General features: G+C 50.1%; 1 protein-coding gene across 3 annotated transcripts in view; it reads right to left on the bottom strand.

Annotated features, from left to right (window-relative positions):
• Nucleotides 1-10,243: 10,243 nt before the first annotated feature.
• atxn1a (ataxin 1a) overlaps nt 10,244-21,094 on the bottom strand; it is a 90,055-nt gene continuing 79,204 nt past the window's right edge. For all 3 annotated transcript variants that reach the window (XM_035427904.1, XM_035427902.1, XM_035427901.1), the window contains 2 exons: nt 12,709-14,852; nt 10,244-11,395 (listed from right to left, as the gene is read on the bottom strand). In XM_035427904.1, coding sequence (XP_035283795.1) covers nt 10,850-11,395; nt 12,709-14,484 — 2,322 coding nt within the window. In that variant the 5' untranslated portion in view covers nt 14,485-14,852 and the 3' untranslated portion in view covers nt 10,244-10,849. The remainder of the gene's footprint in view (nt 11,396-12,708; nt 14,853-21,094) is intronic.

The raw sequence follows: 21,094 nt of genomic DNA, 5'->3' as shown, positions 1-21,094 counted from the left end.
AGACGAGTAAAAGAACGGGTGATGGCCCAGACAGACTCATCTGGTGAATCCTCTCACTGGTGCCTTTTTACGAAGCATTGGTGCTGTTCTTACTTTGAGGAAGGCACTCGCAGAAGACATTTGAGTCAGTGTGATTCAGTGAGTGAGGGAGGGAGAGTGAGTGTGAGTGTGAGTGAGTGAGTGAGTCAGTGAGTGAGTGAGTGAGTGAGCATGAGTGAGTGAGTGAGTGAGTGAGTGAGCATGAGTGAGTGGGTGAGTGAGTGAGTGAGTGAGTGAGTGAGCATGAGTGAGTGGGTGAGTGAGTGAGTGAGTGAGTGAGTGAGCATGAGTGAGTGGGTGAGTGAGTGAGTGAGTGAGTGAGTGAGTGAGTGAGTGAGTGAGTGAGCATGAGTGAGTGGGTGAGTGAGTGAGTGAGTGAGTCAGTGAGTCAGTGAGTGAGTGAGCATGAGTGAGTGAGTGAGTGAGTGAGTGAGCATGAGTGAGTGGGTGAGTGAGTGAGTGAGTGAGTGAGTGAGCATGAGTGAGCGTGAGTGAGTGAGTGAGTGAGTGAGCATGAGTGAGTGGGTGAGTGAGTGAGTGAGTGAGTGAGTGAGCATGAGTGAGTGGGTGAGTGAGTGAGTGAGTGAGTGAGTGAGCATGAGTGAGTGGGTGAGTGAGTGAGTGAGTGAGTCAGTGAGTGAGTGAGTGAGTGAGCATGAGTGAGTGAGTGAGTGAGTGAGTGAGCATGAGTGAGTGGGTGAGTGAGTGAGTGAGTGAGTGAGTGAGCATGAGTGAGCGTGAGTGAGTGAGTGAGTGAGTGAGCATGAGTGAGTGGGTGAGTGAGTGAGTGAGTGAGTGAGTGAGCATGAGTGAGTGGGTGAGTGAGTGAGTGAGTGAGTGAGGTCTCTCCAGTTTATAGGGCAGCTTTGTCAGAGCCTAAAATGACAAGCTGTCTGCTGTGCAAGTCAAGATGTTACCCCAAAATCCCACAAACGTCTGATATTAATGGCAAATTGAAAGCAAAAAGGGGACAGTTTGCAATTGGCACTGTTATTTTATTAGTACGAGTATACTGAAGCAATAAACTTGTACTGGTATACAGACAATTTCTTTTTTAAAACAAATTTGTTCACAACCTGAATCAAATATTGTTTTATTATTCATAATAATGAAATAATTTCTAACTAGAAAACCTGCAAGCACCATCAAAGAAAAGGACCATAAAATCCAATAAACAGACTGTGTGTATCCTACAAATAGACACACCACGATTAGAAAATAGAATTTGAGTTCTTCCATTTTTTATATTTGTTTTTAAAAAAGCTAGTGCAAGTACAATATTTTACACAAATTACAGAGTATGCACGCATATGGAAACAAAAAAAAAAAGAAGTCCTCATTTCACAATAAAAGCTCTTAACTACCGCTGTACGCACATTAAACGGTTTCTTCTTTCACTAGTAAGGTGCAAAACGTTTTCCCCCCTCTTCCGTGACCGCCTCGCGGTTGGCCGGAGACGCGAACGTCGTCTCCGTCCAACGGCAAGGGAAGAGAGGCCAGGAAAAGCCTCCGCTCCGTTCCGAAGGAAGACTGAATCTCATCGCCAGGGGCGCCTCCGAACCCGCGCTCGACAGCCCGGGGCGCCCACAGTTTTATTTTTCTTCACATCACACCACTGCTTCCAGTGGAGTACTCATGGCTTCCCGCATCACTCAATACAATCTCTCGTTCACTGTCTGAATGGACTAAAACAGAAAGGGGAAAAAAAGAAAAAAAATCAACTGAAATAATAAGAAAGACTGAGAATGCGTGCATATTGGTTGTAACTCAGTACCCCTCTCCCAAAACCAGGTCGGACGCCTCGAAAAGACCAAGAGGCTAGGGTTGCATGAAGCCCTTTCACGAGACAACCAGCAGGGGGAGCCCATAGGCTGACTTTTGTTTTTGTTTTTTTTTTTTGAAAATAAAACTGGAACCACGATTTGTGCAAAGCCTTTCTTCTTATCCATCCAAATTTACACTCTCTTATATTACATTGTTGCTGGTTTCCCACCTTAGATCGAAATCTGCAATTGAAGTCACAATTTGTTTTTGTGGAGAGGTGGTGATGGTATATTCGACAGACAATGCATTGGGTCGAAAAAAGCATGTCATATTTTCATTTGGCATATCAAGAAAGCAAAAAAAAAGGTATTTGCCAAATTCTCTGATTTCCCAGGTTTTCTAAAGTAATGCTAGTAAATATGTCACTAATTAACAGACACAGATTTGCAGACGGCCAAATTCTGCCTGTTGCTTCCAAAAGAGTGAGCGTGTGTGTACAGGCCACACATTAAGGTCTGTTTAGTTTTAAGGTTCAGGGCCATCGCCGCCCGCCGCCCGGCCTGGTGAATCCTGGGATGTGCGGCTGCCCGTTTGGAGACTCGGAGGAAACCGACGATATCAGCGAGGGGCTGAACACAGTTCCCCTGCAGTGGGGGAGTTTCCTGTGACCTGACAACACTGAGAGGAATGATTTCATATAGCAAAGCCCCCCCCCTCTTATAAACGTGCCACTAGCAGTTGGGTTTTACCAAGGGGCCCAAAAAGAGCGGGAGAGAACGAACCCAATCAACTCGGAACGGCCTCCGGCACCAGAGACCTGACTAAATGACTGACAGCTGTGCACAGATGACTGGCTTATCCCACAGCAAGAGAGCTCTGTCCATTGTTATCTGTTCATCTGTGTCTGTAAGGATTCACATTGATCCATCTACAGCATAGATACAATTTTTTATATTATTAATAATAATAATAATAATAATAATAATAATAATAATACAAAATCAAGTCGCCCACCACCAATAATTGCAGTGAAACAAAATCAATCTGTGGGCCTGTCGAAGGTTCCTCAGCCTGAGAGTGAATTTGGGCGGTTTGCCTATGGTGACGAGACGTCAACAACAGTCAAGTTGGGTGGAGGAATCCTGATTGGCTTGTACTCAGGTGAAACAAGGTGCCGAATGCATTGCAAATCAAAAAAACAGAAACACCTTTTATACAAAGAGAAATGACACGCCTCTTCTTTTCCAAATACTGAAACTCGCCCCGACATTCATATTTCATTTGTGCAATCAAAACAAACATGAAAGCTCAGCTTAACATCAACCGCGCTCCTCAAATGAGAGTGCTTTCAAACAGCTCCTCAGCCAATCACGTTAGTTGAAACATTTTCAGAACAGGTTTGCAGTTCCCTACGAGATTATAGTGCTACAAAGAAATACATGTTGTGAGATCCTACCAGTTACAAGTTAACACATATGAAGCGAGGTTTATCATGAAAAATAAATCAAAACTCAAAATGCACACCCGGAAGAAAAGGTGCCCAATTATCTTTGAACAGGATGGGAGCCCAGTGTGACTAACACCCTTTTTCCCCAAACAAACCCCATTTCTCAGCTCGCTGGACCCAGGAACGAGAGAGACCCAACGGGGTGGCTTGGGCTAAAAAACATCATGATGCAACTATGTACAGAACACACTTCTCTGAGCAACTCTCTCTCTCTCTCTCTCTCTCTCTCTCTCTCTCTCTCTCTCTCTCTTTCTCTCTCTCTCTGAAATGAACACGAGACCCTGACAGAACCCCGCCTTCAGAAAAGCCAAAAAAGGTCTTTCCCAGGGTCAAAAGTGCAGAAACAGTATTGTGAAATTTAACACAAAAAAAAGGTTTAAATGTGCATTTTATTTAAGAAGTGGTCCCCACTTTGAGGTTATTATTTCTTTGACATTCTTTCTAAGTTTGACAACGAGCACCGTCAAAACAGGTGGCCAAGGTGACAAGTGACAAACCTGGGAGTGGCGCCCCCTGCAGACGGTCAGGAGGGCGTCTGCATATCGACAAGCTTTCTCAGTTCTTTCAAGGCATGGCCTCAGGGCTTGTTTCAGGTTTGCTGTACATGCTAATAAAAAATATAATACAGACTGTATGCCAATGATACAGTAAACCAGAAAATTAAAAAAATAAGAAATATATGTTTGGTATATTTTAAACTATACATCATATATTACAAATCTACCAGCTATTTATTTCACGCGAGCAATTTGTGAATATATTATAGAATGCATTTGACACAATCCACTGAATTGTTTCAATACACTCTGTGAGATGCAAGCATGAAAGTAGTAACCAATATATTTGTAATATATGTTGTATCATATATACATGTCATAAGGACAAGGGAACCTCCATTATGACCAATGGAAAGTGATTATTTGACTTTATACTAATCTTTTGTCATTTTGTTTTTCTTTCTCTTATTTTCCTGGGGTAAAAGGGGGACAAGGATCACCTCTGCTCATGAGCAAAAAAGTGCTGCTTCTGGTCACGTCAGTGTACCACACACACGCACACACACACACACACACACACAGACTCTAAACACACATTAACACACGTGCATGCACACATGAACACACATGCATGCACACACTCACTCCCACACATCTCTCTGTCTCTCTCTCTCACAAAAAAAACACACACACACACACACACACACACACACTGACAGACACACAACCACACGCATAAACTCCATCCCTGAGTAAGAGCTATGAAAGGTTTTTGCCCTTCAATAGAGAGCCACTGGATGTCACTTGTAACTACCTCTGCTTTATGACAGGAAACACAACCAAGAAAACCGACTGCCAAAATTTTTTTAAAAAGAAACACTGCCATCAACAGTGTGAAAAGGAGGGGTCACTGCGACACTTAACCACGTCAAAGTAGAACCCCACTCAAACCATCCTCATCGCACAATCACAGGGAGCAGGATTCAAACAGCAAGAAACAACTATCTCAAACAGAGTGACATCACACGGTTAAACAGACAAGTGACATCATTCGCAGGCTCCCCATCGCAAGGCTTTGACAAAAATGCAAAACCAGTTTTTAAGTACAACTCTTGCCAAGAACAGTCTCTTTTTTCCCCCCCTCTCGCTTGCTTTAGCAAAGAAGCGACTCGCTCGCTGACGGGTCCTGACATCTGGCTCCAGGAACGATCTGTGACGCCGCGCGAAGAGAAAACGGCGAGCGTCTCCTTCGCCGGAGGGTCGGTCGTTACACTCTATCGCCATCTGGCTTTGCGCGGGAGGCGCGCAGGGCTCAACACGCGAGAATCGCCATCTGCACATCGTCCATTTCTGAGGCCAGTTCCGCTTTGTGGATCAGGGGGAAAAAAATTCCCAGAGGACATTGGGACGGGAAATTTTAAAAAACGGGAAAATTAAAAAAACTAAAAATCGGAACGGTAGATACAATTAAGGGGGACAGTGGAAAACAGAAGGGTTAACGATGCTACGATCACACACTTGGCACAGAGTCTGAAAGACAACAGAGATAGTATTGCACATACGACAACGAAAACCGCCAAGGGTCGATTAATTGTATCCCACACAGGATTTCCATTTCAAAGTACTACATTGTTGGGGATTGAAATTTAAAAAAGCTATTTAGATGCATACAGCACCATCATCCTGCATTCCTTTTTTTCCCCATAGATTCACACTGTCTAATTAGCACTGCTTGCTACCGTTGAGCGGTGTTGGATGTTGGCTCTGCAGGTTATGTTACTGAGCCTCGCGCACGCCACGCCCGTGCAGACTAGCACCCCTTAAACAGCCTTCCTGTCCTCTTCTCTCCCCCTCCTAAACCCAGCTCCTCCCACCCAAACCCCAGGCCCTCACATCTCCTACTGAAAGCCTACTGCTATAACCCCTCCCATTTCTTCCTAAACCTGTCATAACCCCTCCCATTTCTTCCTAAGCCTGTCATAACCCCTCCCATTTCTTCCTAAGCGCGCCCATTATTTCCTAAGCCCGCCCCCGCCCCTCCCACCTCTATTAGCCCCACAGACTGCACGGATAATGCAGGTGACCTGAGTAGAGCATGTGTAAGTACTCAGAGAGTAAAGTGTGTGTGTGTGTGTGTGTGTGTGTGTATGTGCGCATGTGTGAATATGTCTGTATGTATGTATGTATGCGTGTGTGTTGAGCTTGCGTGTATGCGTGTGTTGAACCACCAACACAAATTATGCAACAATTCTACAGGGCATCTCCAGCCTCATCGCTGTCTCTGCTTTTAGAAACACAAGCCAGCGTTTCACGCTCTAGCAACCACTCGCGCCTTCAGCGGGTTACCCCCGGTGACGGCCACACGCCTGAAGAACACGCAGGGCGTTTCCATGGGGACGGCCACAAGCGTGATGTCAGAGTGAAGATGTCTGAGAGCTGAGGCTTGCTCTAAAGCGGTGCTCAATTCTGGACGAAGAGCTTACGGCTCTCACTTCTACGGTCACAAAATGAACCGGACACAACAGTCATGCTCAGACTGGACCAATGGTCACACGCCTCGCAGTCAGAAAAGGGGAAATAAAAAAGCACAATACAGGAAGTCGCAGAGTAAAGGCCAAGACATACAAGGTAGCTAACAGCCAGAGCAAGCGTGGGTTATGAGGTCATTGGATGGGCGGTGATGGGGAGGTGCTGGCGTGGACACACCCCCACTCCACCCTCAACCCCTAAGAAACAGCCTTCTCCAATACGGACGCTGCATATATGTTTCCAGATTTCCCTGAAGTCAAGAATGGCAGACCAACACAACCGCGAAAAAAACCCGAATTAGTTAATAAACACAAATGACATGCAAAAAACCCACGTTATCAATAAATGCGTAGGGAGGGAGGAAGTGTGCCTTCTGGGTGAATGTTAGTGAGGGACAGAGGTGTGTCAACTGCGCCTGTCTGGATAAACCAACCGCTCATTACCAGCAGGTCGGTGAAAAATGAGAATAGCCAAATCCGTGAGTAAAACTTAAAATACGTTTTTTAAAATAATAAAACTACATAAAACAATCCAAAATCACACTTTTTAACTTAAGGCTGCCCCCAGTCTACCCAAAGTGTGCCTCTAAATCACGGCGCCAAACCGATAAACAAACTGGACCTCCCTCGCACACTCTCCACGGACCAAAGTCAAAAATATCAATGGACAGGGGAAAAAAAATTATCCAAAGCGTGGCATTGATCTGAAGAACCCTGTTTTTATTGTTATAAAAATAAAGCATTTCATATGCATGTGGGCACACTCAGCCCTCCGCCACAGTGACCCCCACCCCCCACCCACCCATCCCCTCCCCTCCCCTCCCCTCCCCATGCCGCACCGTCTACCAATAAATGCGGCCGGTCGGCAAGCTCTTCAAGTGTGTGCATGGGCCCTCCCCTCCCCCGACTGCTGCCCCTGTCCAACAGATACTGCGCAGACCAACTGCCATGAAAGTGTCTAGTGGGTAAGTAAGAGAACGGGCCCACGTGCAGGGCCCAAACGCACGCTAGGCAGACATGTTTAGTAACTGCTACATTTCAGTACATTCACTTTCAGCCCCCTCCCGCCTCACTGGTCTGAGCCGAAAGAAATGTCACTAACTCTCTGGATGTGCAAATTGCAAATTGATTCTTTTAAGTAGAACTTTCAACAGAGAAAAACTGATATTTCGTAACTACACACACACACACACACGCGCACAGGTCACACCCACACACACACACATAGATCTACATATATACATTTGTATATACATACACGCACATAGATAAACGGGGATGCAGTGAAATCACTGTGCCTTCTCAGTCACGTGACCACCGCCGAGCCATTTAAATACGCGGAATACCTGTATGGGCGCGTGTGTGTATGTATTTACAGTACAGCGCGTGTGTACGCATACAAAACAAATATGTACACATACATACGTAAACGAACGCGAATGCACATGAGTACGCACACGCCCGAGAGCGAACGCGCATACACATATGCACGCGTGCTTGCACACATGCATTACAAACAGGCATTACATAGGTGACCAACACTACTCAAAAAATCTGGTGGCCAGGGTTCCTGAAACTGCTTTAGAGGGAGTTTTCTTTTTCCTTCCCCGGCCGAACGGCGGTCGCGCGGTCGACGTATCGCTTTTCTCCTCGTCGGGTTGGCTCCCGATCCGTGCCAAGAGGAGACGGAGGGGCGAACCGACCTCGCTACCTCGCAGAATCCTTCGACCAGCAGCCCGTTCAACGCTAACAGCGGCGCCACCTCACACTGTTCATTCCCTAAACGTCGCGAGGCGGGCATGAGGAGGAGAATCCCGCAATCGGGAGACCGGTCTTCCCGTGGACGTCCATTACAAGACCTTCTCCTTAACGCTAACTCCCGCCCCCCGCCCCCAGCACCAAACAACAGCTTTCTCTCTGAGCCAAATCCGTTAACCACATACAGTACTGGATTCACGTCGAGACCCAAAAAAACAAAAAAATGAAACAAATCTTACTAACAATAATTAAGTGCTTGCAGACCGCCGCCGGACTCCCGACAACCAATTTTGCGTCACACTTTTTTTTTTGTTTTGAAAAGGAAAAATTATTTGAAGAGGTTGCACTGGATACTCAATGATGGGAACTGTATTTAGTCTTGTTCTACTCTCTCGCTCCTGTCATGCTAAAGACATCAACCCAGTGTGTGTGTGTGTGTGTGTGTGTGTGTGCGTGCTTGCACGCGTGTGTGAGTGTGTGTGTCTGTGTATGCATATATATACATACTCCTGTATATCAATATTCCACCCAGTCATTGGTAACTGCAGGTGACCCCTGACCTCAAGGATCAGACATTCCTCACACCATGATTTACCCATTAATTAAGATACTCGGAAAAAAAAACTACAAGGAAAGAGAAAGAAACAAATAAAATGCTAACAAATACAACAAATACAGTTTTAAAATGCACTAGAGATAAATATGCAAAGCAGGTCCACCTACTAAAAAAACAGTTCCCTCCCTTTTTACAGGGATGACTGGCACTGCTTAATGACATCACAACATCAGCTGACGTGTCTGGAAGCCAAGTACCACACAGGATAATGGCTCACACATTTCACCACAACGAAACAGGTAACAATAAGAGCGTGACATCATCGTTAGTGTGTTTTACTGTGACGCTTGTTTTCCTCACAGGAAAACTGCCAACCAGTTGCCACCATCAGTACATGTGTACACCGCGTTGTTAGGCTGGTATTTCTAGGTGAACTCCTTGAGCTATGCCAACAAAGAAAAAAGTCCTACTCTTACAAAACAGTGCTACAATTATATTTTTCATCTGTGCTGAAATACATCATATATTCAAATATATAGCCTCTATTGCACTTTCAGACAAGCAATTCTGTTGTGTTTGAGCATACCCCACTAATCGAGCTCACGTTTACATCCATGAAAGCTGCAATAAAGGGTATTTTGAATATATAACATGACATATAGTGAAAAATACTTTTCCGTTTCTAATCAAGAATTTGTCATATCCTATTTTGTTCCCCCCGAAATGGCGACTATTTGAATGAAAGGGAGAAACTGGGAAAGCGAGTTCTGTTTCCCCTATGGTCCCCCTTTCATTCCTACCCTTGAGGAAGGGGGGGGGGGGGGCATTTAATGTGCTGCCTGTTCACATGGTGACAGTTTTCAAAAGCCTTCCACTCCAAAGCTACTTTTCTTTCTCCTGTCCAGCAGTCATTTTCTTTCTCATTCTGCTGGCTGCACTTTCAATTGCAAGTCTGGAGGGTAACGGTGCAGCCCTACGCCTCAATCTAACCAAACTCTGAACACCTCCGACATATTCCGATTCGCTCTCTCTGTACAAATTTCTCCACAAAGTGTGCCGGCACCAACACCCCGTCTCTGACAAAGAGGCAAAGTGCACTGAACCGGGGGGGTCAGTGGTCAGTCTTAGCACGTTAACAAAAAAAGTAATGTAAACATATTGCACCTAAAAGATCATCGATAACAATCACATCGGGTCTTAATTTCCCTTTAAAGTGACTTTCTGCCTCCGACGCTAGGCCCGTCCCGCGTGCTAGCGGGATCGCGCGGGATCCCCTCCCGCTGGAAACACTTCTCTGCGCGCCGCCCGCGCCGAACTCACACCAGCACGTTAGCGTTCGTTAGCGCTCGTTAGCACGCGGCGGTCCGGTCAGACTGGGCTCGCCCGTGCGCGCTACGGAGACCTACATTCTTCCAGCCGCGTTTTTAAATGTTTAAACCAGAGCGGCGTGCGCGAGCCGTCGACCGCGCGGGTCCGAGTCTCTAGGCCTGTCAACAGTTACGCCCTCTATAAGACATAACAAAAGAGGAACCACTAACACCTGATCGGAAAAAAAAACACGTACGTGGGACGGCTGAAACCACATCGCCCCACCTTCCCTCCCTGCCCCCCTCCACCCTGCGGCCCCCGCTGCCGTGGAAACGAGCAGCGGAGGAGCAGGTCCCGCCCCAGCCAAACAGAACCGCCCCGGGGGACTTTCCGATGTTTGCGGTGGAGGCGGGGCGAGAGGACGTGCTCCCTGTCCGTACGCGGTCACGTGACCGTGCGGGTGACTGACGCAACCTCTGCCGGCGTCTCTCTGCGACATTTGGGATCTGCTCCTTTTCGGCCGCCTTCTTGCTTGCTCCTCCTTTCTTCAGCTCCCTGAACCCACGCGTGTCACGGGTTTTTTCCCAGCCCCCCACCTTTATACGGGACTCAGAGACAGAAACCACACCCCCTTCTGTTACATCACCCGGCAGAGTCAAGCAGTGCGCTGGCTCCCTATGCTTACTGATATATACCTGTCCCTCTAAAGTAAGGTGATAACATGACAATACTGGGTAATATTAGCCTACAGTACAGTAATCTGTATTGAAAACAAAAACAAACAAAAAAAAAAACATTTAAAAACAAAATAAAAAAAAGAAAATAAACCTTGCGAGGGCTGTTTGTCATTCAATTATTTTTTTTAAATCTCCGTAATGTAAAGTCCCGGTCTTCACTTGCCTATGCTTGACCTGCCTTCGATGCAAATCTTAACCTCCTGAGGGAGGAAGGAGGGCTTGGGCAGAGTCAAGGGGGGCTCCTCCTCCACCTTCTCCACCTTGCGGCTCTCCGGGGCCGACCACCTCCGCTTGCGGCCCGCCGGCCTGCCCGCGCCGCCGGCCTCCGCCTTGGGGGGCGGGGCCCCGCAGGGCGCCGCCTTCTCCCCGAGGCTCAGTTCCCCGTTCTCGGCCTGCGCGCCGCCCCCGCCCCCCCTGGGCCCCGCCCGTCGGCCCAGCCCGTTCTCCTGCTCCCCGTGGTGTCCCCCCCGGCCTTTCGGGGGCTTGAGGAGGAGGCCGCCGTTCCCCGCCACGGCGTCCAGGGTCTGGGCCTTCTTGGAGCCGTTCCTCAGGCTCTTGAGGGTGAGCGAGATGCAGACGTCGCCCACCGACAGCTTGGAGCAGGCCAGCTCGAACAGCTGGGTGGTCCTGTCCGGGCAGCAGGACGACCAGCCCTTCCCGAAAACGAAGAAGGGGTACTCCACCTGCACCTCCACGCTGACCTATAAAAAGGGAGAGAAGGAGAACGAGTCGGGACATGAGCTACAGGCCGTGGGTGGACTGGCCCAAAACAGACAAAAATAAGGCGCATTTCTGAGCATTCCTAACTGTTTCCCAGAGCTACGTGCCTAAACAAAGCAGCTCTAAAAATGCAGAATCACTCCGCAAAAATTTCTCACGAGGAGACGCGGAGCTAAAGCCAGCTAAAAAATGGATTCCAGCGGTCAAATCCTCTTCACTTCTCTATGGTGCTTTTGAGAGCAAGTCCAGAGCTTCAGGTTGTGGAGAATGTTAAAAGTAGACTGCCACCCTACATAATGTCACAGATACTTCTGCCTGTTTAATGTACTCCTTAGGTGTGTTCAGCTGAGTTTTCAGATGGACAGAACATAGCATTCAGCCTCAACTGTATTCTTACACTGCTTATAGCCTCTCAGTGTTCAGTGTACCACTCTGTGGGGATCAGGCTCATCAACACCCAGCCATTCAGACCTCTAGAGGAACCCTCACCTCAAATGGCCGTCCTTATCATGTTTATAGGTAGGCTGTGGCTATAAAAGGCGGAGCAGAGATGAAATGTGGGAGGAGCTGGATATTCCGGTCGTCACAGCAACGTACGGCCAAGGTGAATGAGCAAGAAAATCTAGCCTTGAGTCTGCTTCTTTTCAGTGGTGACTAAACACTAAATACTCTGACAAGAAACATACAGCTACTCTCTTGACAAGTGGTGAAAAGACAGAAAATGACCGAGCCCAAACTATAATGGTGACAGCTCTGAGCAAACACTGTACTGCAGCCAAGGATGAGAGTAGAAGTTTTTGGCATTAAAATGTACCCATGAATTAAATACATATTACTTCATGTCCGTGACGATGTACAGGAAAAAACCAAATTATCAATGGGAAAATGGAACACTGCTGAAAGCTCCATGGGAACAAGAAGTCAACTTTGAAAATACACAGACCGACACATACATGCACATACACGTGTACACACACCCACCCAGAGATAGACAGATAGGAAGACAACAGAGAAAGACAAACAGAAATATGCACACACACACACACACACACACACAAACATACACACGCACGCACGCACGCACACACACAAACACACATGCACACACACACAAACACACACACACAGACCCACACACAGACACACACACACACGCACACACGCACGCACACAAACACACACGCACAAACACACACACACAGACACACGCACAAACACACACACACAGACCCACACACAGACACACGCACGCACGCACGCACACACACGTACCCACGCACGCACACACACGTACCTGTGCTCGGTGCTCCCCGACGGCGAACTGGACGATGGCGAAGTTGGCCGTGGGGCTTCCGTCGATGCGCTCCACCGTGCTGGAGTCGATCTTCAGCTCGCCGCTGATCTCGGCGCTCTGCAGGAAGTCCTCCGTCCGCAGGTCCTCCACCCGCTTCAGCTCCCCGTCCGCCAGCTGGATGATGGAGCCCTTCATGAAGTAGGGGGGCAGCGAGGGGGCGGAGGGGGGCGGGGGCGTGGCCATGGCGCCGGCGGGCAGGTGGAGCTGCGCCTGCACCACGGCGGCCGCGTGGTACTGCCCCGCCCCCTGGAAGGGCTCGCATTTGGCCACGGCGGCGGTGACCAGCTGCTGGGTGGCGGCGGCGGCGGTGGTGTGGGCGGGGTCGCTCATGGGGATGATCATTGGCTGGCCGCCGGGGATGACCAGCTGCGGCGCCAGGCCGGCGGGGTAGCCCACCGGCGCCTGCTGCCCGCCCGCGATGTAGCCGATGATGGAGGGCTGGGCGGAGGGCGGGTAGAAGCTGTTGGAGGGCAGGCCCGCGGAGACCTGCTCGGTCGCGCTGTGAGTGGTCTGGATGACGCTGTGCGGGGAGAGGGCGGCGACCGTCACGCACGGCTGGGGGGCGGGGAAGGCGAAGGGCGAGGCCCGGGAGGCGGGCCTGCCCAGGCAGATCCCGCCCTTGTCGCCGGAGGGCGGCGGCTTGTCCGGGCTGCCGCGCGGGTCGCCGTGGCTGTTGGACACCAGCATCAGAGGAGTTCGGAGCCCTGAGGTTTCCTGTGCGTGGTCGGAGGGGATCAGGACTTGCCGGGCCTCGTAGTGGTGATGCTGCTGCTGCTGCTGCTGTTGGTGCTGCTGTTGGTGCTGCTGTTGGTGCTGCTGCTGGTGGTGGTGATGGTGGTGGTGCTGGGGGTGCTGGCTGGACCCCGCCTTGGCCCCGGCGCTCTGCTTTCCCAGAATGCTCTCCGGCGACAGGCCGTAGTGCCGGCCCGCCTCCAGCTCCCCGTTCAGCGCCTCCCGGCTCCGCCCCTCCTCCTTTTTGGTCGGCCTGTCCTGAGGCGAGTAGTGGAGTAGGAGCTGCGAGGCCCCGCCCAGCGCCAGGCCCTGCGAGAGGAGGGCCGTGTGGGGGTGGAGGTGCAGGGGGAGGTGGGCGTGGTGCGAGGACGCCGCCTGCGACGACGCCATGCTCAGGTGGGAGGAGCCGGTCACGTGGACGTACTGGGGCGCCCCCTCCGACGCCGCCGACGCCGGCGAGCGGACCAGCTGCGCCCGCTGCTCGGCCTTGGCGGACGCCTGCGCGTAGGCCTCCTGGCGGGGGCGCGCGGGCGGGGCGGAGGCGGAGGCCGGGGGGGCGAGCTGGGGGGAGATGTAGCCGGCGTACGGCCCCGCGTACGCAGAGTTGATGAAGTGCAGGTTGGGCGGGAGATGGGTGTACTGGATGGTCCCGCCGGGCTGCGAGAGGGCCGAGGTGTAGGCCGCGGGGGGGAGGCACGTCACCACCGTCCGGGAAAACGAGGGGGAGGAGGAGGAGGAGGACGAGGAGGAGGGGGCAGAGTACTCGGTCAAGGGCTTGTAGTGGGCTCCGTCGGACCCGGGAGGCGTGCCCGCGTGCTGCTGCCCGCCGGCCACGCTGGCGAGCCAAGCCAGGTTCTCCCCGCGCTGGCTCTCGCTGGCGGGCCCCGCGGCCTGCGGCTTCTCCTCAGCGGGCCGGTCGCTCGCCGGGATCTCCCGCTTCTTCGGCGGCAGGCACTCGTTGCTGCGCTCCTGGTTGGACTTCATCCTCCGGCCCTGCTCGCGCCCGTCCGTCCTCGGCTCTTCCTCCGCGGCCGGTTCCCTTTCTCCCTCTCTCTCTCTCTCTCTCTCTCTCTCTCTCTCTCTCTCTCTCTCTCTCTCTCCCGCTCTCACTGGTTCTCTCTGGTCTCTGTGTCTGTCTCGCGCTCGATGGCGGTGCCCGCCCACCCGCTGGGCTCGCTGGGCTCGGGGAGGGGGGGAGGTGGGGGGGGGGTGGCGGTCTGTCTGGCGTTCAGCGCCGGGGGGGCGCGGGGCTCAGCCCAAAGCTCGGGAGGTCACGCCTGCTGTCTGAAGGTGATCTGCGGTCGTCATGGGGAATCATCTCCCTCCGAGCACGAACCTCCCGCTGTGGGAACCTGCGGATCAAAGGGCAGACACACACACACACACACACAGGCTAGTGAGCTGGCGTTCGTCCGCAAGGTGACCTCTACTCCAGCAACCTGCTACGATACGCAGGGAGGAAGGGAGGAATACTCCCACCTCGCAGTCAGGTGACTTCACAGAGCTCGGGGAAAACAACGGGGGAGCATTTAAACGCAAAATGATTTTGCTACGGTTCGAGGTTAAGGGGAAATAAAACGTGATTGGCAAGCGTCGGTCTCGACCATCTGCAAGCGCTCGCTGCTGGGAGGGAGAGCGCGGACCCCCCTGGGCGGGAGAGCGAGAACAACACAGCGTGCGCTTCGTTAGCAACGCGCCTGCAGCTCCGCGCCCCACCGTCGCTCACCGCCCCGCGGCCGCACAGAACACACGCCGCCTTCGTTTGAGCCGGTGGCAGGCCGCACGCACTCCCCGCGCCATGACACATCCACCTTCTGCGTTCCGAATCACAACAACGGGGCGCTGCCAGCGACGCGGCGCTCCGGCTACTGAAAAGGCCCGTCTGTTCCTTTGTGTGCGGAATGAACCGCGCACAGGCGCGCACCCTGACGTTCGGTCCACCAGAAACAAAGAAGACAAAGGAAGGTGGCGACGGGGCTGGCACCGTAGGAGGGCGCGAATGCCTCAGCGGTTGACTCATGAGGCTAGCTAGCCTGGCCGTGCAACTAACAGGTCACCCCGCATACTCACAATGAGGAATTGTTTGCGAATTTAGCGTCAACCGCATTTCTAACTGCTGAGACCCTGCGCACCATAACCTTGACTCCCATACAGCCTCCTCTATAGCCAATGAACTCTAGCCATCACTCAGTCACCAGAACAAGTAATGCCATTTAATGGATGATGCCCCATGCCCCAGTCTTAGCTCCAAAGTTCACGTTCGGTGGCTAAAGTTCATGTGTGATGGTTTAAGTTCACTTGTGAAGCCTAAAGTTCACGTGTGATGGCGAAGTTCACGCTTGATAGCTAAAGTTTACGTGTGATGGCTGAAGTTCACGTGTGATGGCTAACGTTTACACGTTATGGCTAAAGTTCACGCGTGATGGCTAAAGTTCATGTGTGATGGCTAAAGTTCACGTGTGATGGCTAAAGTTCACGTGTGATGGCTAACGTTTACACGTTATGGCTAAAGTTCACGCGTGATGGCTAAAGTTCATGTGTGATGGCTAAAGTTCACGTGTGATGGCTAAAGTTCACGTGTGAAGGCTGAAGTTCACGCTTGATAGCTAAAGTTCACGCTTGATAGCTAAAGTTCACGTGTGATGGCTAAAGTTCACGTGTGAAGGCTGAAGTTCACGCGTGATGGCTTAAGTTCACGTATGATGGTTAAAGTTCATACATGAAGGTTAAAGTTTATGTATGATGGCTAAAGTTTGCGTATGATGGCTAAAGTTCACGCTTGATAGCTAAAGTTCACGCGTGATGGCTAAAGTTCACGCTTGATAGCTAAAGTTCACGCGTGATGGCTAAAGTTCACGCTTGATAGCTAAAGTTCACGCTTGATAGCTAAAGTTCACGCGTGATGGCTACAGTTCACGCTTGATAGCTAAAGTTCACGTGTGATGGCTAAAGTTCACGTGTGATGAATCACTGGCCCAAAACGACCTAGCGCAGATCCTCATAAGGCTACAGGTGTCTGCTGGAGGCGCGGAATATGCGCTCGCACGCTTAAAGTGAGCCCGCTCTCCGCACTGACACTCGTTTGATATTCCCCGCCGCGCTCCATCGATTCCTCCCGGCGCCCCTCCGCCCACTCGTCCGTCCGGCGCGCGCGGGAGGGCTGCTTTGCGTGTTAAACGACGCCGCTGATTTAGGAGCCGCCTCGCAGGTGTGGACAGCTCGCTGTGAGCACAGCACTGCCAGGGCAGATTTACAGGCCTCAACCCTACAGCCACACGGGGGTAATCACTGTCCTCCAGCCATGGGGAAGCTTTACCTGATCACCACAACAATAAGAGAAAACTCAGGAGCTGTTGACTATAAACTACTGCCTGCTAACTTCCTATTGTTTATTATGCAACTATCCTGCTCTGCAAGGTCAACTAAAATATAATGTGATTATACTCCCTTATATATGCTATTCTATTATATACTCTCCTTATTCTTCTTCTTTTTATTATTATTATTATTATTATTATTATTATTATGTATTAAGAATGTTCTAATTGTGATTACCCTCACCAAGAAAGATGCAACAGAATGATAGGTCAAGTTACGGTCAGCCCTACCAGTGACCGGCACGCGAAAACAACAGAAACAAAAGGAAGTGCAGTTTAAACAGGCACAACATCGCAAACAGCACCCGACCGGCCCGCGAAAAAGATGCGCCCGCCGAAAAGCCGCCGTAGGCCCCTCCCTCACCGCCACCCCTCGTTTACTCTCGTCTGTCCTTCGCTATTTCGCTTTACTCAGGACGTTCGGGACAGAAAAGCGACGTTCTAAATATAAACGCCCCCGTGAGCCGCCTGAAGCGTCACCGCGGCGGGTTTGCAAGGGGGGGGACTGGTTTCGGCGGTTCTCAGAGAGCAGGGAATTTCCGCCATGAGGATAGCATTTGAATTTTTATACAATAACTCAACCAACTCGACCAAAAAAAAAAAACAGTATGACACTTTTCTTTTCTCTACAACTGTGGCAACCAGCCCCGCTCCTGGAGATCTACCATCCTGTAGGTTTTCACTCCAACCCTCGTTCAACAGCTAGATATGCTGCTGAGCTGCTCATCAGTAGAGCCAGGTGTGCCAAATTAGGGCTGAAATAAAAACCTACACGACGGTCGATCTCCAGGAACAGGGCTGGCTACCACTGCTCCACAATGTTGCCGAGGCTGCAGCCTGTAGTGGAAGGAAGGGGTTAAAAAACAGGACAGTTGTAGAGTAAAGAGCAGCTTCAAGGCCAGGCTAAACGAGCACAGAGACGAGTGGTTTATTTTTATTCGGCGCTGCAGGACGCTGCCCTGGCTAATGGAAGCTACGTCTTATCAAGGTGGTTTAGTGGGAAGCTCTGCATCAATAAGCCTCCACCGGCACGCAGATGTGCTTTTCCTGTGCGACTACTCCTCCCTCAGCCCCCCCCCCCCCCCCCCTACACCTCTCCTTGTCCAAGTATGTTTAGTCATCTCAGTTTTATGTTGCACAGAGCCATTTGGACATATTAATGAGCCCATTATCATAAAAAGAAGGTAACTTGAATGATTAATAGCTGTAATGGGTTGGAATGTGTGTTTCAAATATATTTCAAATGATGTTTGCAACAATTTTTAAGCTATTTGATATATCAAATCGACCTTTAACCTTTGGTTCTTTATTTTCAGTCTTCACTTTCAGGAACAGCAACACCTTCAACACTATCATAATTCAAATGTGCTTAAATGTCTCCCCTTGTTGGTAGAAAGCAATGAACCCTCTGTTTTGCACATCTATAGAGGTTTTCCTGTCTGGCACTGCCAGGAACCAATGAGGCTTAATGGAGCACATGTGTGCAGATTCTGAGATACACAGACACACATGTACACACACACACAAACGCACACAAGTACACACACACACACGTACAGTCCCACACACACGCACACACACACACACAGGCACAGACCCACACACACATACACATAAACACACACACACACACACACACACACACAGGCTATGTGAACTGATGCCTGTATCACACAGCATCCTGGGGGAAATTAAGCGCCTAATCTTTCACTTTCCCCAGCACTAATGGTTTATCCTGGCAGATTAAGTACAGGGAATGAGCCCAAAGCACTGCTTCACCCGGGACAGTGAGAGAAAGCAGCCTCTACTGGCCCACACTGGACAGAGCCAGCAGTCTCAAAGATCAACAGCAAACACAAACATACCACACACACGCACACACACACACACACACGCACATACTCACACACACACCACACACACATACTCACACACACACACACACACACACGCACACACACACACACACGCACACACACACGCACATACTCACACACACACCACACACACCACACACACACACGCACACACACGCACATACTCACACACACACACACACCACACACACACACGCACACACACGCACATACTCACACACACACAAACACACCACACACACACACACGCACACACACATACTCACACACGCTTAAGCGCAAATACTTATATTACCATGCATACTTATATACTCATCCTTATATATACATTAACTTATGTACACATACATGCACATACAGGTACACAGCCACACTGAGAGAGAGAGAGAGAAAGAGAGAGAGAGAGAGAGAGAGAGAGACAGAGAGAGAGAGAGAGAGAGAGAGAGAGAGAAAGAGAGAGAGAGAGAGAGACTCTTTACAAGTGATGATTTTTAAATGTTCCATGTTCATGTTTTACCTGGCATGCTTTGGCAATGCAAATGTAAAATTCTGTCCTGCCAATTTAATTGAACTGAACTGAATTTAGAGTGAGAGACAATCACACTTACGCTACATGGCTAAAAGTAGTTGGACACCTGACATCCAACATCTCATCCAAAATTATGGGTATTAATATGGAGTTTGTCCACCCTTTGCTGTTACAACAACCTCCACTTTTCTGGGAAGGCTTTATACTAGATATTGGAGCATTGCTGCAGGGATTTGCTTCCATTCTGAGAGAAGAGCAGTAGAGAGGTTGGGCACTGATTGGGCGATTAGGCCTGGCTTGCAGTTGGCTTTCCAACTGATCCCAAAGGTGTCGGATTCGGATGAGGTCAGGTCTCTGTGCAGGCCAGTCAAGGTCTTCCACACCGTTCTCAACAAAACATTTCTATATGAACTTTGCTGTGTGCCCGGTGGCATTGTCATGCTGAAAGGGCCTTCTCAAAACTGTTGGGGAAGCACAGAATTATCTAGAATGTGTTCGTATGCTACAGCATTAAGATTTGCCTTCACTAGAACTAAGGGGCCTAGCCCAAACAGTTTTCACATGTGAAAACAAAACATAACTTGAAATAGCATAGGTTACCTTTTCCCGCTCTCGTCTTATAAGTGGAATTATTTTCATAGTTCACATGTGTACGCTTCACATGTTGGATGTTCACATGTGGATTTTGCACACGTGGTTTTTGAACATGTGATTTTTTCCTGTCTGCAGCAGTGTTTGCCCCGTGCATGTGCGCCCTGCTAGATTTCACAGTTATCGGAATTGTGCAATAAGCGTCAGAGCTAAACGCAAATTGCTCCACTCCCCTACCCCTCCACCTCTAGAAACGAAAACACGCCAAGATGACACTTTTCAAGAAGCTGTGAAATTACAGAGGGAAAGGCGCGACACGGCGAAGGCAATCAGGCGGCTTTGGCTCCGCTGGTGGGAAGCGAGCGGGGCGCAAGGTGTGAAACAGATGGAGATCGAGCGTAAAAGGCTTGCATAACACACTTGTTTGTTCGTGTGCTTTTTTTTTTTTGTTTTTTTTTTTTTAAGCTCTGTTCCGAGGTTTTCCCTGGTGACGCCCGGCAGAGGAGCTCAGCGTGGGGAGAGACCGGCGGCAGCGCGTGCGCTCGGCCAAAACGCGAACCCGTTCGGAACGCCCCGCCTTCCCTTCTGGAAGGTTGACGGAAAAGCAGGTTCACGCGCATTCACTGCCAGGCACGTACACTGGGCAAGCCATCGTAAAGATGGCTGTGCAGGCTGGACTGATTTCAGAGACTGCCTCCCACCCCAAAAGCACAACCCTGATCCCATCTCATACACAGTAGCCCAAAGTTACTGTGCAACCCAATATGGATAGAGAAAATAGTGGGCCTGAGTAACAAATGAAACACAATCATTGTGTTTACCGATAAATGCATTTTTTTAAAAACCCTTAGGGAAAACAAACAACGTTTGTTAGCTAACACGCATAAATGCACACAGCACCGCACATGCACACATACTTTCCATTAACAACACACGTAAAACCCCGGTCAGCTTGCTGAGCACACATGCACTATGACCCCAGTAGTGAACACATGACCTCAACACGTAACTGCTCTCCCAGCTGCGTTCTGCAGAGCGTTAATAGCACTCCCAGGGCTCTGAGAAAGAGACTGCAAAGAAAGCCTAAAGCTTTATTAATACAGAAAGAAAAACCATAGAAGATGAAGGTAAAAAAAAGCAAGGCCACTGAACTCAATGCCAGGTCATCTTCATTCAAGCACACTGGGGTTCAGGCTCAGGCGGAGCATGCTGAAACATGC

Source organism: Anguilla anguilla, chromosome 8, assembly GCF_013347855.1.
Source record: "Anguilla anguilla isolate fAngAng1 chromosome 8, fAngAng1.pri, whole genome shotgun sequence".
Lineage (NCBI taxonomy): Eukaryota > Metazoa > Chordata > Actinopteri > Anguilliformes > Anguillidae > Anguilla > Anguilla anguilla.
This window is presented reverse-complemented; position numbering and strand designations above follow the sequence as displayed.